At 47.6% G+C, this 26233-nt stretch overlaps 1 protein-coding gene across 4 annotated transcripts in view; it reads left to right on the top strand.

Moving 5' to 3' along the window:
- Positions 1–26233, top strand: part of ANO2 (anoctamin 2) — a 341730-nt gene that overhangs the window by 3512 nt on the left and 311985 nt on the right. For all 4 annotated transcript variants that reach the window (XM_045061286.1, XM_019834398.3, XM_019834399.3 and 1 more), the window contains exons 2-3: positions 18579–18769; positions 20017–20343. In XM_045061286.1, the coding sequence (XP_044917221.1) occupies positions 18579–18769; positions 20017–20343 (518 nt within the window). The remainder of the gene's footprint in view (positions 1–18578; positions 18770–20016; positions 20344–26233) is intronic.

Below are 26233 nucleotides of genomic sequence, written 5' to 3'. Positions count from 1 at the left end.
AAGTTATTAGCAAACGCAGACAGATTGTTTCAGGCCAGGAAACCATCTTTTTGCAGGGGAGGGAGTGGCAGTGTTTTATTATACAGATTACTACCTCACTAGGGCTGATCAGGAAGTTTCAGACTGACTTTTCAGGGATAGGTTGAAACTGTTAAGTCTTGGTTTGCTGGGGTGTGCTTGTGTGTGTGTGTGTGTGTGTGTGTGTCTGCATCTGTGCAAATGATTCCATTTTGGGTTTCTTTTTTAATACTTTGTATCTTCTGACTTATTCACTGACATAGGGATAATTCCCATTTTCTAACAGTCCTTGATGCCTGATTTTCATCATAAGCTAATTAAACATAGCTTTAAAAAAGCAATAATATACTTCCATTGCAAAAAATGTTTAAATACAAATAAGTAAGAATAAAATTTCCCTTATTTTAAATAGTATGGTAATTGTTGTTCACTCAATTCCTTTTTAATCTTTTTATTTGTTCCTGTATCAAACAACTATTTCTATGTATTACTTATCTTCAAATAGTTTACAAAAGAAGAAAATCCAGATGACAATAAAACTTAAAACAAGGATAAATGAACAAGTGTGAAATCATGAAGGATTGGGAGCACAGTATTATATCATGAAACCTAGACTAAGAATAGGTACTATCGTTGAACAAAAACTTATCTGCAAGCTTCCTGACAGGCAGGTCAGAAAACAGACAGTAAGTTATAAGTTATACAGGTTTCATAGTCCAACAGCAGGAGGCCAGTTCTAGTTCATCAACATTAAACGTTAGGAAGAATGTCACAGTGATATTTGTGCTATTTATATAAGACATTGCCCAACATAATGAGCTGTAGTTTCATTAATAGATTTTTGGAAAGCGTATTATTATCACGTGAGCATTTATTGTTTCTGGCTTTTTTTAAAGGGGTGTTTGTGTTTTATTCTTTTCTGGTCCACTCCACGGTGTTAATATTTTTTAAAATGCTGTCGGCAGACCTTTAGATCACCAGCCATTGGGTTAAACCTCTCATTTGAAAAGTAGTAGCTTATAGCATATAAAAAGCTCCATGGTTCATCGTCCATTGAGACCAGGGGCTGCCAGTCTCTTTCTCCTCTCCTCGAGGGGGAGGGAGACAAGACTTCCCAGACACAACTTTCTAGGCTTCCATCTGTTGTCATTTCCCTGGAGCCTGAAGGACCTCCATTAGTGTGGCTTGAAGTGTGGTTCTGCTGGTGACAAATTCTCTCAGCTTGTGTGTGTTTTTTAAAAATATTTTAATGTTTATTTATTTTTGAGAGAGAGAGAGAGAGAGAGAGAGAGCGAGCAGGGGAGGAGCAGAGAGAGGGAGACAGGGAATCTGAAGCAGGCTCCAGGCTCCGAACTGTCAGCACAGAGCCTGACATGGGGCTCAAACTCAGGAACCGCGAGATCATGACCTGAGCCAAAGTCGGGCGCTTAACTGACTGAGCCACTCAGGTGCCCCTGCTCAGCTTGTGTTTTTATGGAAAGCTGTCTATTTCACTCTCCTTTTGGAAGAATACTTGCATTGGATATAGAATAATGGGTTGACAGTTTATTCCGTTGAGCACTCCAGGTGTTCTCTGTGGGTCTCCATGGGTCTGCTGAGAAGTCAGCCTTAATCCAGATTTTTATTTTATTCATGTAGAATACCTTTATAATCTGGTAGCTTTTGATATTTTATTTTTATTTTTGGTGTTCAGTGGTTTGACCGTGATGTGTGCAGGTGTAATTTTCTTTGTATTTTTCTTAACTTTGAGTTTGTTGACCTTCTTGAATGTGGATATTACTGTATTTTATCAACTTGTGGGGATGATTTCAATCACTATTTCTTCAATTATTTTTCTGCCCTATTTTCATCCTCTTCTTTTACTGGAGCTCCCATCACATGTATGTTAGACTCTGTGGTCCCACCAATTCCTGAAACTCTGTTAAATTTTATTCCAGTCTCTAGTCCTCTGTTTTCTAGATCAGATCATTTCTATTGATCCAGGCTTAGCTTCACTGATCTTTGCTCTGCCTTCTCCAGTTTGCTGTTAAGCTCATCTGATGATGTTTTTCTTTTTAGTTATTGTAATTTTTAGTTCTAGGAATTCCATTTTTTGAAAATAATTCCAGGTCAGCTTTGTTGAGATATAATAATAAAATCCACCCCTTAAAAATATAAGTCAGTAGTTTTTATTATATTCACAGAGTTGTGCATCCATCACTGCTGTCTAATGTTAGAACATTTTCATCATCCTAAAAAGAAACCTCATACTCACTGACAGCCATTCACCTTTCCTCCCTCCCTCTAACTCCAGGAAACCACTAATTTAATCTCTGTCTCTGTGGATTTCCCTATTCTAGACATTTTATATAAGTGGAATCCTATAATGTATAGTGTTTTATGTCTGGGCCCTTTAACTGAGCCTGTTTTTAGTGTTAAGCCATATTGTAACATGTATTAGTATTAGAATTAACATGTATTAGTTCTTTTTATAGCTAAATAATATTCCCTTCTGCGGATATACCACATTTGTTTATCTGTTGATGGACATTTGGATTTCCACTTTCTGGTTACTATGAATAATGCTGCAATGAATGTTCAAGTTCAGGTGTGTGTGTGTGTGTGTCTAGAGTGGAATGACTGGTTAACTTTTTCAGGGATTGCTAGGCTGTTTTACAAAGTGGCCGTGCTATTTTACATTCCCACCAGCAATGTCTGAGGGTTCTCATTTCTCCACATCCTCATCAACCTTGTTATTGTTTGTCTTTTTTTATCAGAGCCATCCTAGAGGTGTGAAGTGGTATGTCATTGTAGTTTTGATTTGCGTTTCCTTCATGACTAATAATGTTGAACATCTTTTCATGTGCTGTTGAATATTTCTTGCGTGTCGTCTTGGAGAAATGTCTGCTTATGCCCTTTGCTCATTTTCAAATTAGGTTAATTGTCTTTTTATTTGTTGAGTTGTGAAAGTTCTTTATATATTTTGGATACAAGTCCCTATTCTGATATATGACTTAGAAATATTTCCTCCCAATTCTCTGGGTTGTATATTCACTTTATTAATGCTGTCTTTTGAAACATTTTAAATTTTGATGGAAGGCAGTTTGTCTATTGTTCTTTGATTGCTCGTACTTTTTGGTATTATAGTAGCTAAGAAACCATTGCTTAACCCAATTAATAAAGGTTACTCTTGTGTTATCGTCAAGTTGTTTTATAGTTTTAGTTATTGCATTTAGGTCTACGATCCATTTTTGAAAATGTTAATTTTTTTGTGTATTGTGTGAGGAAAGGGTCCAACTTCCTTCTCTTGTGTGTGGACATCCAGTTGTGCCAGTACCATTTCCCCATTTCTTTCCCCAATTTCTTGGTACCTTTGTTGAAATTCAAGGTTTTATTTCTGGAATCTCAATTCTTTTTTTTTTATTTTTTATTTTTTAAAAAATGTTCATTTTTGAGAGACAGAGAGAGAGAGAGAGAGCAAGCAGGGGAGGGGCAGAGAGAGAGAGGGAGATGCAGAAACCAAAGCAGGCTCCAGGCTCTGAGCTGTCAGCACAGAGCCTGATGCGGGGCTCAAACTCACAAACTGTGAGATCATGACCCGAGCCGAAGTCAGATGCTTAACTGACTGAGCCACCCAGGCGCCCCTAGAATCCCAAATCTAATGACTGATCTATTTTTCTGTCCTTATGCCAGTACTACACAGTAACTTTGTAATAGTTTTGAAATCAGGAAGTATGAAACCAATTACATTTGTTTTTGTTTGTGTTTTCTATTTCTTTGCACTTTTGCAGTTTCCATATCTTCCACTTAGTAAGATTGTATTTATCTTTATTATCTTTATTAGATACATATTTATGTTTCCTGCTTTTAAAGTCTTTTCTTTGGAGGGCGCCTGGCTGGCTCAGTTGGAGGAGCATGTAACTCTTGATCTCTAGGTTATGAGTCTGGCTGTCTTGAGAACAGGTGTGTGTGTGTGTGTGTGTGTGTGTGTGTGTGTGTGTGTGTGTTTCATTTGTTTATTTTTGGTGATCAAGTCCTGTTTATTTTAAAAGCATAAACAGTGGAACTAGGAAGGTGTAAGGAGAACAAAACACCAGTCCTCTTGACAGGGCCAGATCCAGCACAGGCCCTGTCTGTTGTGTGACCTGGAAGCCTTGACCAGCCTTTTCCCGTGAGGACAACGCAGGTGCCATCTTCCATGAAGTTGGGGATAGAGTAAAAGTGAAAAGGGCCAGAGGGCTGAGATCAGTTTTTATTGCTGGCTTTGTGTCTTTCACGGGTCACTTACTCCTGTTTCTTTGCATGTCTAGTAAGTTTTGATGGTAAAATGGACATTGTGCGTGATACAACATTACCTTTCTCTCAGGAAGGTTAAACAAATTAAAAAAGTTCTCTAGCAGGCGGTTTAATTACTGGCTGATTCCTTTGAGCCTATTTAGGTTTGGTTTTCTGCTTTGTTAGGGTATATTTGTAGAAAATGCCAGGTATTTCCCAAGATTCTCTAACTCACTAAGACTCAACCTCTCAAGTCTGTCTCCTCCGTTGATTTACTCAGGGCGTGGCCTTAGAAGTTTTTAGGGATAGTCTACTGTAAACATTTTTCTAGTGCCCATAAAATAACTGGTACTGGGGTGGACACTCTTCTGTAAACAGCCGAACAACAGGATAAAATACATAAACCAACCATTTTCAGGCACTGAAAAACCATCAACACGGAAGTGGAATCCCTGGGAACAGAAAGTCACAAATGTAGCGCCATAAAGACATGTTGTTGACTGGGGTGCAGGGAGCAGGAATCCAAGAGAAGCAAAATCCCACTGAACCGAGGAGGCAGAGGCCAAGGCTTGGAGCAGCTAAAATGGCTGGAATAATGGGGCAGAGCATAGGAGAGAAGGAATCTGTGCAAAGGAAATAAGTTTTTGTCAGCAGGTTTTTAATCAGAAAGTATTTTGTTAACAAATGGTTTCAGATTGTAGGTCATGGGCAAGGGCCAGAAATGACAGGGGTCTCTAATATTAATTCAAAAGTGAGCCTCATGATTTAGAAAAGAGTGAAATTGTTGTGTTTATTTAATTTTAATGAGAAGCTGAGATCCCAGCCTTCATTTTTGTCTTAAGGGAGAGTTGGACTATGGGAGCACCCTGTGGGCAAGGCCACAACTTTTCTTTAAAATCACCTTTGTTACTGCTTAACAGTGCTTGAACTCAACATTACCAAAGCTCCAGAATTCTTTAGCACAAAGCATAGGGGAGATTATTTTGCCCGGAACTCTTTCTGCTCATGTTTTCAGCATTTCAGTTTTTAAATATACTCTTTCATTGAGCACCTACTATGTGCCGGCTGCAGTGAGGGTCAAATATGATACCCAGTCCCTATCTTTGAGTGTCTTCTGCACCGCACCCCCCCCCCCCCCCCCCCCCCGCTGCCATGATTTGTAGAAATTGTGAGGGGGCTGTTAAATCTGTCAGGTTGGGAGAAATTTGGGAAAAGGTCTGTTGAACAGGGCTCTGATCTGTGGGTATTTGATTCAAATGGTATCTCAGTGGGCTAACTGCTGCACTTGTAAGTGGAGTTCTTTATTATTATCTGCATTCTTAGTGAAGGGTGCTATGCTAGCTAGGGTCATGCTCAGCTAGCCGCTCTAACAAACAGACCAAAAAATAAATGAGTAAAACACAATAGTTCACTTCTTGCTGAAGTAATAGTTCAGGTGGGTAAACAAGTTACTGGGGTGGCTCTTCTCCATATAACTTTTCAGGAGCCCCGCAGTGATGGAGGCGTAGCCAGTTTCAACTATGACTTCTAGGGTGACCCTGAGGGTTATTCTACAGTTATCTGAAGGGGGAGAAGAGCCCAGAGGGGTGTGCAGGAGCATGCGCAGAATGTTTCTATGGGCTAGGTCTGGGAGTAGCACATGTTGCTCTGTTTACTTCCTCTGGCTGGAATTCAGTCTCACAGGTACATCTCGTAGCCTGCCATAGCAAGGGAGGCTAGAAAATACAGTCTAGCTGTAGGTCCAGAAAGAAGAGGAGAGCATGGAGTTTTGGTAAGCAACCAATGGTCTCTGTGTTAGGGGCTTATCAAAAGTGATAATTTCAGGGGCGCCTGGGTGGCACAGTCGGTTAAGCGTCCGACTTCAGCCAGGTCACGGTCTCGCGGTCCGTGAGTTCGAGCCCCGCGTCAGGCTCTGGGCTGATGGCTCGGAGCCTGGAGCCTGTTTCCGATTCTGTGTCTCCCTCTCTCTCTGCCCCTCCCCCGTTCATGCTCTGTCTCTCTTTGTCCCAAAAATAAATAAAAAACGTTGAAAAAAAAATTTAAAAGTGATAATTTTGGTGTGGCATGGTCACACTTATTTTCCTGTATTAAATATATAGATTTACACACTTGCATCTCCAGTGTGTAAGGCTCTGAGGTCTTCCAAGTTTCAGCATCTAGGGAAGGACGGGGGTGGTAAATGCTTATTAAATGGTTTTTGAACGAAGGAATGAATTTTTAAATTTATTTTTATCTGTCTGATGCCAGAGTCCCCAGATGATGATGATGATGTTGATAATTACAGAGATAAGAACTACTGTTTACTGAACATCCGCCCTGTGCTAAGGTTTGCAAGCGTGATCTCATTACTTTGCTAAAACATTTATTATGTTTCTTTTAATTTAATCATCATAAGTGTACTCTTTAATCCCCATCCCCTATCTCCCCCGCCATCCTACCCACCTCCCATCTGTAGCCATCAGTTTGTTCCCTATAGTTAAGAGTCTGTTTCTTGGTTTGTCTCTCTCTCTCTCTGCTTTTCCTTTGCTCATTTGTTTTGTTTCTTAAATTCCACATATGGGTGAGATCATACGGTATTTGTCTTTTCCTGATTGACTTATTTTGCTTAGCGTTATACCCTCTAGCTACATCCATGTCATTGCAAGTGGCAAGACTTCATTTTTTTAGTGGGTGAATAATATTCCGTTATATATATACATACACACACGACCACACACATGCATACACACACCACATCTTTTTTGTCCATTCATCTATGATGGACACTTGGGCTGCTTCCATAGTTTGGTAAGTGACTCTGCTATAAACATGTGGGTGCATGTATCTCTTTGAATTAGTGTTTTTTTTTTTTTTTTTTTTTGGTAAATACCCAGTCGTGTAATTCCTGGATCATACAGTAGTTGTATTTTTAACTTTTTGAGGAACCTCCATACAGTTTTCCACAGTGGCTGCACCAATTTGCATTCCCACGAACAGTGCAAAGGGGTCCTTTTTCTCCACAACCTCGCCACCACTTGTTGTTTCTTGTGTTGTTGATGTTAGCTATTCTGACAGGTGTAAAGTGATACTGCATTGTGATTTTGATTTGCTTTTCTCTGATGATGAGTAAGGTTGAGCATCTTTTCATGAGTCTGTTGGCCATCTGTATGTCCTTTTTGGAGAGATGTCTGCTCATGTGCTCTGCCCATTTTTTAATTGGATTGTTTTTTGGGTATTGAGTTGTATCATTCCCTTATATATTTTGGATACTAACCCTTTATTGGATATGTCATTTGCAAATATCTTCTCCCATTCCATTGGTTGCCTTTTAGTTTTGTTGATTGTTTCCTTCACTGTGCAGAAACTTCTGATTTTGATGTTGTTCCAGTAGTTTATTTTTTGCTTCTTATTTCCTTTGCCTCAGGAGACACATCTAGAAAGATGTGGCTACAGCCAATGTCAGAGAGATTACTGCATGTGCTCTCTTCAAGGATTTTTATGGTTTCAGGTCTCACATTTAGGTCTTTAATCCATTTTGAGTTTATTTTTGTGATAGTGAAAGAAAGTGGTCCAGTTTCATTCTTTTGCACGTGACTGTTCAGTTTCCCCAACACCATTCGTTGAAGAAACTTTTTCCCATTGTATGTTGATTCCTCCTTTGCTGAAGATTGATTGACCATACAATTGTGGGTTTATTTCTGGGTTTTCTGTTCTATTCCATTGATCTATGTGTCTATTTTTATGCCAGTATCATAGTGTTTTAATTACTACCACTTTGTAATGTAACTTGGAATCTGGAAACTTCAGTTTTGTTTTTCTTTTTCAAGATTGCTTTGGCTCTTCAGGGTCCTTTGTGGTTCCATACAAATTTTAGGATTGTTCTAGTGCTGTGAATGAAGGAATGAATCAATGCTGAGTTGGTATGATAACAGTTGGCCAGTGGATTCAATTGCTTCTTTTAAAAATATTTAAAAAACCTTTTAAAAATTTTATTTATTTAATTAGAGGGAGCATGGGAATGACAGAGAGAGAGGGAGAGAGAGAGAATCCCAAGCAGGCTCCACACTGTCAGCACAGAGCCCGTCCGATGTGGAGCTTGAACTCACAAACCACAATATCACGACCTGAGCCAAAATCAAGAGTTGGAGGCTTAACTGACTGAGCCGCCCAGGTGTCTCTAAGGTGTCAATTTAGAGGAAGTTGCTTGCCTTTCTGTTTGTTATGGCAGATAGACGAACTTCTAGTTCATCCATAAACTGTATCAAATCATTCAGGCACATGTTAACTACATTTAATGACATTTAGCGTTTGCATTTACTTGGATTGTGTAGAACCCATTCCTACCCCCTTTGGCTCTCAAGCTGGCATTATGATCCAGGTTCTACAGTGTGCTTTGGTAGTCGGGGAGCCACACCAAGGCCACATACGTGGAGGGTCTTAGCCCTGGTTCAAGCACACACTGCTTCTATAGCCAGTGGGCCAAAGCACGCTCATGGGTTGCCAAGCATGGTAGCTTTCTTTTCCTTCTCCAGTAACAGGCTTCCCTTGCTTCTGGGTTCACGTGGCACCCAATTTTTTTTCAACACCCAGGCCAAGACAGGTCTCTAGCTCTAAATGTTTATCCTGGCCGTGCTAAGTGGTGCTTTGTTTTATTTGACCTAAGCTTGCTTTATTTACGGTCTAGGTAGTGTGCCTTTCTTTGATACGTCAGGACCTTGCGACTAGATCTCTGTTCACGCTTTTGATTCTATAGACCAGTGATCTCAACCCTGGTGGCACAATAGAGCACCTCAGACAAATTAAGTCCAAATCTTGAGGTGGGGCCCAGACATCAATATTTTAACTTTCTTTGGTGATTCTAATATGTACCCAGGGTTGAGAAGGAGTCGCTGTCTCCACTGGTCCTCATCTTTCCCAATTGCTGAATGCTAATATTTAAAAAAAATTTTTTTAATGTTTATTTTATTTTTGAGAGAGAGAGAGACAGAGTGCGAGTGGAAGGTAGTAGAGAGAGAGAGGGAGACACGGAATCTGAAGCAGTCTCCAGGCTCTGAGCTGTCAGCACATAGCCTGATGCAGGGCTCGAACTCACAAACCGTGAGATCACGACCTGAGCCGAAGTTGGATGCTCAACCGACTGAGCCACCCAGGCGCCCCTGAATGCTAATATTTTTTTTAAGTCTGGCTTCCCACAACCATCTCTGCCTCCCCCACAAAGCAGCTCTTGTATGCTTCTATTTCTCCTTCTCCAGAACCACTCCTCTTGGTTCTGTCCTTTGGAATGTGGTGATCATAACCTCACTGATAGTCAAATGAGGACGCATCCGGTTTTAAGGAAGAGCAGTTTGTCTTTGGCATGGTCACCACAGCCGCCTAGTAGAGGTGGAGTCATGAGAAATTACCAAATGGGTCTCAAGCTGTTCCCCTACTAATTACTATGGGATCTCCAGTCCTTTTAAAAGTCTGACCTTGCAATTCTGGGAGTCCCTAGGGGTGTCTCAGATGTGTTCATGAACAATTCTTTAAGCTTCTACTTCGTATTAACCATCTTAGCTGACGCTTGATGTTGAGCTCCACCTTCCCAAGCTGTGGGAAGGCACTTGTCCTGCTCCCAAAGCCAATTATGGGCCAGTCCTCATGTTTGGGGCTAAGCATACAGGGGCGAACAAGATGGGCACTGTTCCTGTCCTCAGGAAGAGCACCGCTGAGCACATGAGGCTTGCTGTCTATATGATATGAATTTACTTATTTCAGTTAACCACACTGTAGCGGAGAGAAAACTTTTGAGCAATTTCCTATCGATTATATGTGTATTTGGGATATCTTATAAAATCCTGAGGCGCATCCATGTTCCTCTTGTCTGCTGAATCTCTCTGTATCCCTCATATCTCATCCAGATCCACAGGTCTCTGCAGTCTGAGCAGGGCATTGTGATTGCAGGAGCTGTCTTAGACTTTAGCCTCAGAGCCAGTCCGTTTTGGGCAGCCGAGATCTGTCCCACCTTCTTTGGAGAGCTCAGAATAAGGCAGAGCTCATCAATCTTGGTTATACCAGGAGGAAGAGATGAGAGGTAGGAGATGTTCGTGGACGGTGGAGGAAGATGGGGGACATGGTGGGACTCCACCAGGCATGACCAGGAGAGGAGCCAGTCACCCTCATAAAGTGGTGTGCATGTGTGCATGTGTGTGTATGTGATACACATGTGTGATCTGTGTGGAGGGGCTGGAGGAAGGCTTGCATTTTGCTCAGCATTGCATCGTTATGCTCTTTTCATGTTATTATACTTGCGAAACAGGTTACGATGAGCTAACAGAGCAGTTTTGATCAATTGCATTGTAGACTGGCTGCTTCCTCCTGACATAGAGGGGGGGACATTATCCCTTAATGTCATCAGCCACACAACCAACCACAGGGTAGGATGAGATGCCTATGAATAGATTTCATTTGAGGAGCTCATCCAGATCCCAGTCCCTGGGTTCTGTCCCTGAGGGAAGCGCTTCCTGAAATGCTGCTGCTCTTCTTGACCTGGGTCTTCACTTGTAGGATCCTGGCTCTGAGCAATGACTATAAGTGATCTTTGTTAAAAGGCCTTTTTAAAGGGTTAAGAGATGTCAGGAAGGGACTTACCAAGTAGTCTTGGTTGAGGAGAGATGTTTAGGGGCAAAAGGGAGAACAATTCCAAAGATCAAAGAGTAGGGATAAGAAAAAGCAGGTCGCCTTCTTCTGGAAGCTGCTGGTAGTTTATTCTCTCTGATGTGTGTGTGTATTCTGTGTGTATGTGTGTGTGTGTGTGTGTGAGAGAGAGAGAGAGAGAGAGACAGACAGAGAGGTAGGGAGGGAGATAGAAGAAGGAGGTGGGAGGGAGGGAGGAGTGACTAGCAGGAGATGATTGATATTAGCAGGAAAGATAGTAAGGGGCCTCGTAGGCCCTGTTAAAAAGTGTGTACTATAAGCCCGAAGTGCCCTTTCTTTGCCCGCCCCGAGTTCTGTCACGTAGCTGGCCACCTATTGGGACTACGTGGGTGGAAGAGGAACACGAGGCGGACGCATGCCTTGTTCTCAGGAGGCTGATGACCTGAAACAGGCAAGCCCAGCAGCTGATTGCGAAGGACCATACAAACAATTGCCCTTCTGCCTGGAATCTCCTTTCCTCCCTTGCCCATTGGAAGATGCCTACTTGTCTTTTCTAGATGCTCCTCAAAAGTCACGTACTCTGGGAGGCCTGCTGGCTCTAAGCAGAGCTGCGGGCTTCTGCTACTGTAGTTCCTTGTTTATACTCCGGCCTCAGCTTTTCTCTTGTTCCTGAAATCTCCTTATTAATCTGTTCTCCTTATTAGTCTGCCTTCTTTGTGAGCATCTAGGGCAAGCCTTCTATTTCCAGTGTATTACACAGCGCCCAGGAGGTTAAATGGTCTGAGAAGAATAGAGATGTGAGCAATGGCATATATGTACGCTCCCCCACTCCCCAAGAGCGGCCAGGTGTGGTTGGAGCATGGCATGTGGTGTGTGCATGGGGCCAGGAGGCTGGAAAGGGTAAGCAGGCCATGGATGGATGTTAGGAGATGAAACGGTATTCGGCTAGGTAGGCAGGGCCCAGATCATGAAAGGCCCTGCGTGCATATCAGACAATTTGGTTTTCATCTAAGAAGAATGAAAGCCCCTGAGTGGGAGTAACTCGGTCAGGTTGTGACCTGAGGATCAGCGGGGAGCCAGCTTAGTGGCGGGGAGGCCAGTTAGCTCTTACTTATCCAGGTTCAAGGTAAGGATCCACACTGGGGCTGTATCTTCATTAGGAAGGGAATGTTTGAGCATCGGTAGAGAGAGGGCTGTTTTTGAGTCAAGATAAGCAGAGCCGAAGAGGGAGAGGGCACTGGAAGATCACCCCTCTGTTACTCTGGCCACATGCAGAGGCCCAGAAAGGTACTGTTTAACAGGAACTCTGGGGTAGAGAGTAGGGTGAACAGCAGGGCCATTGCAAGGTCCAGATTTTAAGTGTGGAGGCTCAGATTTTGCCTGTCAGATTCATGTAGGAAAACAGAGTAAGACCTCAGCATAAAAGTTGACCCTAACTGAAGTGCAGTCCATCTGTCCCAGGATGCTTGGGGAGGGTCCAGGTGAGCGTCCTGAAGGCGCCCAGGTCTCTCTGAGGCCCACCAGGAGTCTTGTCCCTGGCCTAGGAGAGCGTGGATGTGCCTATCTGGCTTTGCTGGAAGCAGTGGCCCCGAAAGGCCGGTGAGAGAGGTGGCCCTGTCTTTTGGGGCACCCACACTTGCCCTGCCAGTGGTTAGTAGTGAGGCAGTAACAATGCCACGAGGGAAGCTTCGAGGAAGAGCCGTGCTGCCTGGAGGTCCTGCTCCCACAGGAAACCACCTAGGCTCTGGAAACCTCCTAGGGCCCCAGTGACTCACCTCACCCTCCTCCGTGCCCGGTGAACCCACTTCCTGCTCCCCGTCTGTGCAGGCTGCTGCTGCCTTGCTCTTGACTGTGCCTCCGGGTCCCTTTGCTCCAGTTTTCCTGCCATCAGCTACTGCCCAAGCTCTTCTCACCACCCCCCCACCCGACTCCCCACAGCCTGCTCCTGCCTGTCTCCCCAACTCAGGGGCCCCTCCTTGCTCTGATCCTTGGCTGTGACCCTGAAGGTTCTTGCCAAACTGCCCGAGAGCTGAGGCATGAGTCAAAGGGTCCAGCATCTCTCCCTGTGGCAGCCCTCCCCTCACCCAGCGTGGGGTAGCAGTGCCCACCACTAGAGAGTATTCCTCACAGTGAGACCCCTGCCCCTGGACCCCTGCAGGGCCAGCGGCATCTCCAGAGCCCCTGAGAGTTTTCAGAATGCTTTCATTGTATCGCTCGTCTCGGGATGCCAGCAAGGGCTCCCTGTACTTCGCAGTGTATTAGCTTCTCAGCCAAGACAGCCAAGAGCTAAATGGGGGAATGGGTGTTGGAAGACCCTGGTGGTGGGTGAGAAAGTGCAGCACAGAATGGGGACCATGGCTGGGGTGGGGCCTTGGGTAGGCGTGTGAAAGGGCAGGCCATGGGAGGACCCCGAAAACAAGCTATACCTGTTTTTTCATTGAGATTTGGGTCTCTCCCTGCCTATAGTCTCTGTTCTTTTCCCGGCAGATCTCTGATCCTGCTCCTTCTTTGTCTGCTTCTATAGCACAGCCTGAGGTACCTGCAGCCTTTCTGGGTGGTGGAAATTGGATCCTTCTAGAAGAGACAGAGTTCACCCCTGAAATAGTGGGTTCTAAAGGATAAGAGGGGCGCCTGGGTGGTTCAGTCGTTTAAGTGTCCAACTCTTGGTTTTGGCTCAGGTCGTGATCTCATGGTTTGCGAGTTCGGGCCCCACGTCAGGCTCTGTGCCGACAGTGTGGAGCCTGCTTGGGATTCTCTCTCCCTCTCTCTCTGCCTCTCCCCTGCTTGTGCTCTCTCGCTCTCAAAATCAAAATAAACATTAAAAAAAAAAAGGATTAGAAAGTGTGTGATGGTCCCAGATGAGAAAGGAAGTTGCAGTCATGGGGGATAGACAGCTGCCTAGTCCAGAACTTCCAGGAGGAGGTGAGTAGTCAGCAGGCAGGTGGGTGGCACAGAAGGGGAATTCTGGGGACTTAGGGCACAGTGACTGGAATGGAGCAGAGAAATCGGGGTGGGCAGGTGCAGATGAAGGGGGCGGGCCCTGAGCCCCGGAGTAGGATTTGGTAAAGATCCCTCACGTTTTCTGTAGCTCACGTACTTCCAAGGAGTTGTAATCTCTTCTCTTACCGTATCATCACACTCACCCTGTGAGGGAAAGATATGGTAATGACACCCTCCTCTCAATCACGGAAGTAAAATGTGCAGAGAAAATACATTATTTTTCTGAAATTCTGGCAATGCCAGGCCTAGGCACCAGGGGTCCTCCTGCTCAGTGTGGGGCTCATTGTGTAGTGGAGTGCCATTGGCTAGTCCTGGGAGGGGTGGTTGTAGAGTGGGATGGAGAAGGGTGTGGCTGTCGACCTAGCACTTCTCAGTTGTCTGTAGAGCCCACCCCGGTGTGACGCTCATGTCGTCCCAAATCACAGCCTGCCTTTTAGTGACTTTCTTATTCCTGGACTGCAAAAGACTGTCCGTTGTGGACCATTCAGACAGGCTGCAGGTCCTCCAAACATCAGGTCCAGACCAGAACACTGCCCTCCTCCCCTTCGATTCCTCCTCACCCTCAACAAGTGCAGCTCCCTCCCCTTATCCCATGGCCCTGGGTGCCACTGTGCTTCAGTGTCTTAGCAAATGGAGCAGATAAGAATATTTAGAAAGACTCTAGTCTCAAAGAGGGGAATGGGAAGGAGGGTGAGGGCAAGGCTGGAGAATGGATGCAGCACCTTTCAGTTCATGGTGAAGGTTTTCTACTCTAGCAGTGGGGAGCCACTGGAAGGCTTTCAGTGGGAGAGTGGGGTGGTGTGATTTGAAAAGATCCCTCCGAAGAATGTCTTGGGACAGAGGTGGATGTGGGCAGGGTCTGGTGCCAAGCTGGGGTTGCCCTCTGTCCATGTTTAGCGGGAGGCCCCTGGTCATTTTCATCTGGTTACACTTTGACTAGGTGAGGAAGGCCTTTCTTTCTCCCCACCCCAATGCTCCAGGAAGTTTATGAGGGTGTGAATAGTTGAAAAATGGGCTAGTCCCATATGGGGGAGTCACTTGGGGGTGGTCAGATCTGGGCAGAAGCTCGGAGCACAGGAGTTCCTTTGACTAGACAATCAGTGGGCTGCCACCAACAGGTTACCTTTATTCAGTGACACCAGCCAATAAGTGCCCCACTCTCTGTAGTTCCCTACTGACCAGTGGAGTCCATTGGATAAAGCTTGGAGGCCTTCGTCTGCTAACTTTACATGTGTCTGTGTGTCCCCTAAGCCCTCCCTGCACTACCTCAGCTTCTGGAATTTAAGTCACGTCTGAAGTGGAAGCAAATTAGCTTTGCCTGTAGTATCTGACTATTTCTGTCTTATACCTTGATCAGTAGCTTCTCGAGAGAGGAATGTGTTACTCCTGATTTTCTGGGTCCCTAATGGCCAAAATAGCAGGTGGCCCACAGCTAGACGAAGAAGCACATTGTAGCCAGAGGGAGGAGCATGGGTAAGACCCTGGGCCGGGAGGGAGTATGGTGCATTCCAGACACTGCAAGCAGCACGGTATGGCCGGAGCTCAGAAACGCAGAGAGACATGGGGAGAGATGAGGTGGAGACGTGAGCGGGCCAGGCTGTGCAGGGGCTCACAGCTTGAGAGTGGTGGGAAGCACCAGAAATCTCCACACACGTGGGTGTCATAGCGAGGTCGACATTTTGAAAGGACCCCCTGGCTGCCTTTGGAGAACGGTGAAGGAGGGAGAGCAAGGGTGCATGGAGTGGGCGCTATTGGGAGGCTGCTGGGGTTATCCACCTGAATAAGTGTGGTAGTTTGGGCTAGGGTGGTAGTCATGGAGGTGGTGAAAAACAGATGGATTTGGGAGATACTTCAGGGCAAAATTCATAGGAGTGGTGACACATTGGCTGTGGGGCATGAGGGAAGAAGACTCTGAGGCTGCCTGTAGATTTCTGGTGTATGGACTGAACGTAGTGGTGGCATTCATGGCCATAGGGAATCCTGGAAGAGAGTCGTCTTGTAGAGCAGATTGTAAGTTTGGTTTTGGAGGTGGAGGTTTTGAAGGGGCTCTGAAGCATCCAAGTGGAGATGCCAGGTAGGCGGGAGGATGTGTGGAATCAGAAGCTAGAAGAAAGTAAGGGTTAAAGGCAAAATGTTGAGGGTTATGGGGACGTAGGTGATCATTAAGGCCATAGGAGCAGATAGAGTATCTAGGAGGGCATAGAGGGCATAGGAGCAGATAGAGGGCAAGGGTAAGAGTGTAGAAAAAGAGTGTAGAAAAGGGTAAGAGTGTAGAAAAGAGGCCCCAGGTCCAAGCCTTGTGAAAATCCATCCAGGGTATCCAGAGGTGGGTGAGCCATGCCCTTCAGGGCACCCATAACCCAAGAAGGCAGCTAATCCTGAACACCCAGGGATCTGTTTTGCAAGGCAGCATGTACCAAGAGCCAAGTAAATGGTCAACGAAGGAAAGATTATTTTCAAATGAGTATCATGTTCCATAAGCTGTGTATGATGGCCTTTACTCCGGATCAACCCCAATTCACCTTTTTTCAGCTTCTTAGAGGATTCTTGTGGAGTGTGTTCACCTGCCCTATTCTTCCTGATGCCCAGACGTCGCTCACATCCCACCCCCCACCCCCCCAACCCCTCCCCTCATCTGCCACCGCAGCCTTCATTTCATGGTGTAAGCCAGCTCTCTTGGATCTTTCCACCTCTGTGTCATTACTGCATGGTATGTCATTTGCAGCTGAAACAACTCAGCCATATGCTGTGTTCTCGTTGGTTGGGAGAAAAGGTGGGCATAAAAGCAGGGCCTCATGCAGCCATGGTCTATGTGTCAGAGGCAAGCAGAGGTTGCTGCTGGGATGGCTGGTGGGGCCCCGAACGCCAGCCTCAAACCCCAGGTTGTACCTTCAGGAGACCGTGGCTCCTGGATAATGGTTTGACCAAAGTTTTGGGCTGACTCTGAATATGAGCTATCTGGAGTCACAGGTGTGAATATGAATATGGCTGTCAAGGATGCTTGAGTGAATGTCACCTTTGTCATCTGCCCAGTTGTACATCAGTATGGTCTTGAGCTCCTTAGACATGCATCTGAAGGTTTTCAAGCCGTCTCTGGGCTGTAGAGCCCTGTTCTCAATGCTGCCCTGGGCCAGATGGTGGGCAAGCATGCAGAAAGGCACAGGGGGAAAGGGATGAGGTGAGACTAAGGACCGAGGAGAGAATCCACTCCCATGATGTCTTGAACTGCCCCCTGTCGCTCTACCAGCATGCATACCCACTGTTGCTTTTCTGTGTTCTCTCTCCTGCCTTTCAGAAGCTGTCCACCCTTTGAGACCAGCTTCAGGCTCAGTTCCTCAGGAAGCCTTCTAGCCTTTCTGGTCTTCCACAATATGGACTAGAGCCCACAGTGTAGAAGTAAATTATGAGAGCTTTCCTCTGCTGGTCTTCATTGTGCTTGCCAGGTCTACCTGCCAGGTCTGTCCTCATAAAGAGATGATAAGATTTTTCCAGTGTGGGGACCAAGTGTCCTAGGGCTCCTGAACTGTCCAGCAGAGAGCTGGGCACCTAAGGGGCTGCTCTACAAGCTGGTCACTGATCAGAAGCTCTCCTTCCAGCTGCTTTTTGTTCCTTCATTCATTCAGCAGGTGCTGAGGGCTGAGCTGGATGTATATGGTATGATTTCTTCTTACACGGAGCTCAAAATGAAAATAATAATAATTATAATAAGCACCTTTTATTGCCCACCCATGGGCTGATGACTGCCCTGGGTGTTTCACATGTACATCTCTGCTTCGAATTCTCACTACAACCCTGCAAGTGTGGGATTCTCATGTTGCAGTTGAAGAAACAGTCTCAGAGAAGTCTCAGAAGCAAGTGGCAGAGCTCAGGGTTAGGCCCAGGCGCACTGGGTTTGCTGCTTTGCTGGAAAAAGTATTTCTCAGACGCAGGGACAGATCAAGTCTCATCAGCCTCGAGGCCCTGGCAGCTAGCTCATGGCCCCTGTCTGGGGCTTTTTGGTGCAAAGCTTTTTGGTGTTTAATGCTTCAGTCCCCTCCAGTTTTGACATTCTGCAATTCTGTCACCAGCCTGGGTCTTTTCCCTCCAGGGGTGAAGCTGGAAGTTCTCTGAAATAGCACTGCTGCTCCCGCTGTGGGTTGTTCTGGGGGCTGTTCTGGGGAGGGCCCAGAAGGGGCTGTGGAGCTCCAAGGCCCCGGTGGGGGCAGCAGGTGCATAGGAACCCCTCAAGGGCATTGGAGGCAGTGCTTTTGTCAGAGCCCGGCCCCGCCCTCAGGGGCCCCACAGTTGGTCTGTCTTCGTTCTCTCCTCGGGCCATGAGGGCTGCCTGGCTGCCCTGGGAGAGGCCCCAAAACTCAAGCCTTTGGCATTAATTCAAGGTGTCTCTCCAAGGAGTGCTCCACTTACCCTGGCTCGCCGGAGCCACCTTCTCTTGTTTGGGAATTAGAGATTATGACGCCCATCATCTGAAGGGGCTGCTGCTGGTGGCTCCACTCCCAGTGTGCGTGCGTGTGTGCATGCGTGTGTATATAGCGGCTGAGACCCTCTTCCCCCCTGGCTAACCAAGGCTGTGAGGAGATGTGGCCTTTTTCTTAGGGACATCCCAGTTCCCCTCCCATCAGTGCCTCAATTTCTCTGTGTCCTGGGTTTTCTGTCACCTGAAGCTGCTTTGCCTCTTTTGTCTCTTCCTCTCACAGATATCCCCCTGCTCCCTGGCTCCCCACGCCGGCTGAGCCCTAGGGCAGTGGCCAGAGGTGGCCAGGGCCCCAAACGTGGCCAGCAATACCTCAAGGTTCCCGGTTCCCAAGCCCCGGGTCCGCAGGGCAGTTCTGACCATGACCGAGATTCTGGCCCGCCCTCCGGTGGAGGGAGCTCCTGTGGCAGCTCGGTGAGTGCTGGGGTGGGGTAAAGGCTGGCCCTGTTGGGGGCCCAAAGGGAGCCTCTTGACTGAGACACTCTCCACCTGGGGGGCAGGGGTTTGTGTGTGTGTGTGTGTGTGTGTGTGTGTGTGTGTGTGTGTGTGAGAGAGAGAGAGAGAGAGAGAGAGAGAGAGAGAGAGATCTCCAGGGTTTTTCTTAGGGCCTTTTCCTCTCTCTCTCCAAGTCATGGTGGCACAGTGTCCCGACTATGCTGGAGTCTTGTGGTCAGAGGACAGGGAGAGGGAGGTGTGAGGCCACGTGAGCCCACCTGTTGGTCTGCAGACTCCTTGGCTCCCCTCACAGGTCTGAGGAACCAGACCTCTGCCCTGATGGCTCCAAGGCTCTCCCCTGTGGCTGGCGCTTCATCTGGTTGCCCAGGTGACCTCCCAGGTGGCTGCAGAGGCAGCTGGGTACCAAACCAGTAATAAACAGGGAGACGCCCAAAGGGAGGGAGGCAGGTCCCTCGCCTGCTCCGCCTTGTTCTTTCCCCTCCTCTTCTCTCAACCTCCCACCTCCAGGCTGGTCAGGAGCAGAAGTCAGTCCCCCTGCTGCCGTCCCCACTGGTGGCTGCAGAGGAGGAGGAGGAGGATGTGGGGCTGTGAAGGGGCATAGTGTAGAGTGAACCCCTGTGGGGTGGGGCTGGGGTGGGCCGGGTGACAAGAAACTGGCCCTTGTTCCAATGGATCCAGAGAACTTGCCAGTGAGTAATCTGTGTGTGTAAGCGTGCATGCGTTTGTAGGCAGGCCGGCGGATCTGCAAGGAGATGAGTGTGTGTGGGTGTGTTACCGTGCATGTGGAGGGCTGCGTGTGCCAGAGTGCACTTGTGCACAGATGGGTGCAGGAGAGCTGGTGCAGAGGTGCTGTGTGTCGATGCTGTGTGTGCGTGTGCAGGGGTGGCTCATGGCTCTGGTGTGCGGGCAGGTGCGGAAGCACAGGGCTTCGCTGCTGCACGTGTCGTCTGTGCATGTGAGCATACGTGTGTGCACGGATGCCAGGGCAGGAGTGAAGGCATCGGTGTCCAGGCTGTGGACATGTGGGTGGAGGGCTGAGTGGGCTCGGTATGGTGGGAGGACTTAGGCCACTGTGTCCTTTCACTGGGCCTGAGGGCCTTGCCTCCTAGTCCACCGCCCTGGGCCCAGAGCACAGGGTCAGCCTCCTCCATCTCTCACTCCTCCTCACTGGCCCTCGCTGTCTCTGTCCTGTTCTCTCCGGCCAGGTCATCAATAACTACCTGGACGCCAACGAGCCAGTGTCCTCGGAGGCCCGTCTGAGCCGCATGCACTTCCATGACAACCAGAGGAAGGTCGACTATGTGCTCGCCTACCATTACCGGAAACGCGGGGTGCACCCTGGCCATGGCTCCCCTGGCCCCTCGCTGGCGATTGTCTCCAATGGGGAGACAGGCAAGGAACCTCGTGCTGGTGGCCACGGTGACATTGAACTGGGACCACTTGATGCCCTGGAGGAGGAGAGGAAGGAACAGCGGGAGGAGTTTGAGCACAACTTGATGGAGGCCGGGCTCGAGCTCGAGAAGGATGTGGAGGTGAGGCTGGGCAGGTGGTAAAGGGTCGTGGGATGGGATGGCCTTGCAAGACTGGGGCCCTGGTGACCAGTGTCACCTGCCGGGAGTGTTGGCTTTGTTCTGGCAGGTGGCGTGGTTTTTTTTTTTTTTTTTTTTTTTTTTTAATCTGATGAGCATACAAGATTTTCTTGTTCAAAGACTTGAGGAAGAGCATTGGTATAGCTGGTGCCTCTGCCTAGGGGAGTCCCAGGTGGTGAAGGCAGTGATGGTGATGTCCAGCCTGTTCCATGGGCATTGGCCTAGAGATTGGAGGCAAGACATTTCTGCCTTGCCTTGGTTTCTTCAAATGGTTTCCTTGGAATGAAGACCCAGATTGCCTTTGCAACTTTGGATCAAATTCCTCTCTAGAGCATATACTTCACTAAGGAATGTGCTTGCCTGAGGCCCTCTGAGGGAGATGATTAATTGGAAACTGAACATTGGACATATTTTATCAACTTGTGAGCTACATATATTCTCACCCCTGGTCAGTAGCAGCCTAAAGGAATCCATGGAAGTCCGTTTATCTACATATCCATCTGTCCATCCGACCATCCATTCTTGGATCCATCCATCCATCCATTTCTTCATATCACAGTGATCCTTTAAAGATGACTTGGCCTAACCATCCCCTCTGAACTCATCTTCTACCCCTCCCACCTTCCTGTACCTCCTCCAGCCCATTGGCATTATCTTGGTTGTGTGTTGGTCACCGTTACCTCAGGGCCTTTGCACTGATTGCCCCCTCTGCCTTGGGCACCCTTCGTAGACCTGGGCATGCTCAGTCCCTCACTTCAGACCTCTGCCTAAATGTCACCTCTTTCCAGACATCTTCGTGACCATCCTAGCTAAAATACTCCCACCCTATCACTCTGTTCCTTGACCATGCTTTACTTTTCTTCATCACACTTGGCACTGCTACCTGAAACAACATAATAGATTTGTTTTTTTATCTGCGCCCCAACCAGCTTCATGAAGGCAGGGGTCTTGTTTGGCTCACTTCTGCATCCTCAGCACTCAGGACAGAGTCTGAACAGTAAAGTCATGTAGTTGAATAAATAAGTGATCTCCCTGAATCTCAGGTTCCTCATCTGCAAAATAGGCAAATGCCCTGCTGGACTATAGGTTTACATGCCCCAGCAATTGATGGGCAGTGAAAACATCTGGCACAATGTGCAATACATAGTAGGTGCTCAATAAATGCTCCTTAGTATCATTTTAAATATGAGTCATGCTGAGGGGTGGGGTGCCATTCTCATTAGAAACCTGTTTTGTAGGACTCAAGTTAATACTGTCCCCAAACTGGACAGGACTGCCAGGGGTCATTCATCCATTTCTCTGTCTCCAGGAGGGATGGCATGCGGCTCGGCTCAGACCCTTGCCCCGCTGATGTGTGCTGCCTATCTAGACCCTCAAAGTAGGAGCTGCTTCTCTCCTTGTTCTTTCCACCAATGCAGGAAGATTGTACTCTTTTAGGACTCATTGGGGCTCCCTTGATTTTCCCTTTTTGAAACCCAAAGTTCACTTGATGAATTGGGTCTGGTGGGAAGGTTTTTCAGGTGGTAATGTGTTTTGAAGACCATGCAAGGAGCTTGGCACCACCACTGTGGACACACCTGTCTCTGGGTGTCAGGGAGCAGAGGCCTGGACCTTGTTCAGCCACTCCGTTGGGGCACAGCATCATGCTCAAGAGGGTGGGCTCTTTACACAGATGTTCACATCCCAGGTCTGGCGTCCAAGTTTCCATGTCTGTAGAAAGGGGGTAGCGATGTATTCTTCAGGAGGTTGTTTGAAGAGGAAAACAAGAGAAATAAATTAAGTACTTAGGACAGTAATAGTGCATGTCACTACCGTTATTAATTAGAGTTGCCAGATTTAGCAGATTCAAGATGGCTAGTTACATTTGAATGTCAGATCAACAGCAAATCCGTTTTTAGCATACGTATGTCCCATGCAATATTTGGGATATATATGCCTAATACTAAAAAAATTATTTGTTGCTGATCTGAAATTCGAATATAACTGCCCTGGCAACTCTTACGACTATTCTATCACTGCCCAGCTTTGCTGCCCACCAGCAGGTTCCATTTAGGTTTTCCTGGCTTTGGCTGGGAATTCGGAGGGCCCAGAAATAGCTCTTGGGACTGACCAGTGTTAGATGGGGGCATGGAGTGTGTCCTGGATGGTCATCCCTGGTCTGCAACCAGCACAAAGCGCCAACCTCCACACCCCCGGCCCCCCACCCCAGCTTCAAAGCCTGTTTAACTCTTTTGCCTCACGAGGCCCCTCCAGGTCACTCAGCAACCCAGAGCCCCCTCCACTCATGTGGCCTTTGTGACCTACTCTCCTGTAGTTTTGTCTCTCTCTCTCTCTCTCTTTTCTGAAAATTAATCATTGTTAGTTTTGGGACCTCTGATGCAAAGCGTTAAGTTAATGGCACTTGTCAGTCGTGGCACATTATCACCATTGGCGTACAGGGAGGACCCTCGCATCATGTACTTGAACGCCCGCCTTGATACTTGCCTGTTCCCTCCACAGGCAGTCGTTCCAGTGCAGTATGTTCCTGGGGGAGTGGATGGTGCTGTTCTTGCTTTTTAAATTTTTTTAATGTTTTAATTTTTTTTATTTTTGTTAAATATAATTTATTGTCAAATTGGTTTCCATACAACACCCAGTGCTCATCCCAGCAAGTGCCCTGGCGCTGTTCTTGCTTTATGCAAGTTTTTCATTTAAAAAGCGGACTTTATTGTTTAGAACAGTTTCAGATTTACAGAAAAATTGGATGGAGAGTTTCCATCTACTCCGTACCCAGTTTCCTCTACTATTAACATCTATATTAATATGGTACGTTCTTTTCTTTCTTTCTTTCTTTCTTTCTTTCTTTCTTTCTTTCTTTCTCTCTCTCTCTCTCTCTCTCTCTCTCTCTCTTTCTTTCTTTCTTTCTTTTTTGAGAGAAGGAGAGGGAGAGGGAGAGGGAGAGGGAGAGGGAGAGGGAGAGGGAGAGGGAGAGGGAGAGGGAGAGGGAGAGGGAGAGGGAGAATCTTAAGCAGACTCCACACCCAGCATGGAGATCAATCTCACGACCGTGAGATCATGACTTGAGCCGACACTTAACCGACTGAGCCATCCAGGTGCCCCTGCATTAATATGGTACCTTTATCACAATTAATGAACCAGTATTGATGTACTATCATTAACTAAAATCTCTACTTTATTCAGATTTATTTAGCTTCTACCTCCTATCCTTTTTCTGTGCCGGATCACATCCCAGATGCCACATTATGTATAGGTATCCTGCCTCCTTAGGCTCCGCTGGCTGTGATGGTTTCTTGAAACTCTACATGTTTTTAATTTACCTAGGAGGTACCCTGTTTTACAGCTCATTCTATTCCTGACTTTCCCTCTCGGCCCTGTATTTTGGGATCCTTTGCGTTCTGCACGCGCATCTAACCCAGTTTTCCTAATGGATGAGCAAGTTGCCGTCACCACAGTTACCTGATGACTTCCCCCAGCATGATGGGCACCCACGTGGCCTCCTACTGTGTGTCACCCCAACAAGATTGAGAAGGAATTGTCACCTCCTTCAGGGCCGGCAGTCCTTGATGTTCTCTGGTTCCCCCTCGCGCCCCTTCCCCATGATGCCATGTTGGTGCCAAACACTGGCTGGAGCTTCATTAGCCGGAGCCCCTGAGCACCTCTCCTGGGGGTCTATGGGGGCCTGCAGAGCTCTCCTGTGTGTCAGGATGCTCAGTCTTTGTCATGAGCTAGCAGCCTGGAGCTGGCACCTCCCGGGAGCAGGGCCGTGGCTTGGCTGCACCTGAAGGCAGCTTGGAGGGTGAGTGTGGTGGTCCCATCTGCTCAGCTACTCCTGCCCGTCTGGGCCCTGCTGTCTTTTAGGCTCTGGTTTCAATTTGATTTTAAGATAAATGGAGAGGAAATGGGTTTGTATCAGAGACCCATTAGAAACTATTCACTTAGCCTTATAGATCAAAAGAACTTTGTGTCCATCAAATTCTAGTTGATTGACTATCACAGGAGTCATTTCCGCCCCTGGTGGCCGAGTGAATTTTACACAGGATAATGATTGGTGCATGCCTTCTGTTTGGTGCTTTGCATTTTCAGTCAGTGGGCGTAGTTCCATGTATGGACATTGTTCATGTTTTAAAGGCTGTTTAGTATTTATCAGGTGACAGTTTGCATATATGTTTTCTTACGTGTAGCCATCTGATTAGATTTCATTTGACGAGGTTGTGCTGGAGGTGCCTGTGGGTGGCAGAGATGCCTGCGCCCTCACTGCCAATTTGGATTCATGAGGGCGACCTGTCTAGAGACGGGCATCACTGCCGAGTGGGAGGGTAATGCGAGCATTTGAGGGATTTACCCACCCAGGGCCTCCAGACGGGGCTGTGGAGCGGGGGGGCTGACTGAGGCCTTCTGTGACACACCTCCTCCTACCCTGTCCCAAACCTCCTGCCCTGACCCAGACAGCCAGAAGGACAGAGGCAGAGACTCAGATGAACAAGGGGCACCAGGGGGCATCCCAGAGCGAGGCGCAGTGCTAGGCATGTGGCAGGCCTGGGGGCGGGGGGCATTTGTGGACTTAGGGTGTAAAGGTCCTCGCCCACACTGCAGGCCCTGAGATTCTAGCAGGCACGGCCCACAACTCCCTCTGTGTGGATAGCTGGACCTTCCAAACTGGGAATGGAGGAGAGGGCATTGACAGGGAGGCTAGGGGCCGCCTTGCTTGGGGCTAGCTCCCCTGGGATTAGGGCACCAGAGAACCGATAGCAGAAGCTGCCTTTATTCAGCCTGGTCTGGCATCTCCAACAAGTCCCTGGGCTGCTTCTGGCAGAGCCAGGCCTGGAAGGGGCACGGTGCCAGCTGGGAGGCACCAGGAGGTGGTGCTCTCCTCTCTTACTTGGTGTCAGGTGGGAGCCCAGGACCGACCAAATCCCTTCCCTCTCTACAGAGAGGGGACCCCTCCCCACCAGCCTTAGAATGACCCTGACACCTGACTGTTCACCTTAGAGCCCTGGGTGTCTGATATCTAACCCAAATTACTGCATGGAGCCAGAGAAATGGGCTGGGGGACATCTGGGGTGTAGGATGTCAAGATCTCCCAGGAAGGCTGATTTAGGGGAAAAGATGTGGGCCAAGAATATCAGAATGTCTTCTCACTTTCTTAAAGCCAGAGGCCACTGTTTCTTGACCTTTGTCATCACCTCCTGTTCCCACTTCCTTTTCAGAAGAGTTTTTATACTTCTGATTAAACAGGGCATCCTCCTAGGCCCCTGGATGGAGCTGGGGTGACTTTGGGAAATTTGCTATCATTAGTCTGTGGTTTAAAGGGAGGAACCCAACTTTCCTGAATGCCTTCAGTGTGCCTCCTAACGTGGATCTCACTTTCACTTGTGCTCCCTCATTTCGTCTTTGGGACTATCCTGCCAGGCGGCTGTTATCTTCATCTTTTGAAGGAACCAGGCTGAGAGGCTAGCGGCTCCATCACGGTGACACCTACTTCGAGATCCAACTGAGGTTCGAACTCCATCTGAGGGTCTGGGGTCTTTGTTGCACCAGAGATGCCTGCCAAGCCCTCGACAGCGCTTTCCTAGTCTTCCTTCCTCAGAATTCCGAGAGGAGAGGCTCCTGCGAACACAGGCAAAATACAAATGTGGAGCTAATGACGCCCCAGTCCGTGCTGTTTCTCGGTGATGGCTGCTGCGCTCCCCCGGGTGTGGGTAGCGGTCACACTGCTGTTGACTTGTGCTAATGACTGAGGAAAATGTGCTGATTTCCCCCTGGCTTTGCGTGTGTTCCTGTCCCACGTGCCCCACCCTGAAGCCGCACGCGGGAGCCTTAGGCTTCTCACCTG

This window comes from Felis catus, chromosome B4 (assembly GCF_018350175.1).
Source record: "Felis catus isolate Fca126 chromosome B4, F.catus_Fca126_mat1.0, whole genome shotgun sequence".
Classification (NCBI taxonomy): domain Eukaryota; kingdom Metazoa; phylum Chordata; class Mammalia; order Carnivora; family Felidae; genus Felis; species Felis catus.
Note: the sequence above shows the minus strand (reverse complement) of the source record. Positions and strands in the feature narration are given on the sequence as shown.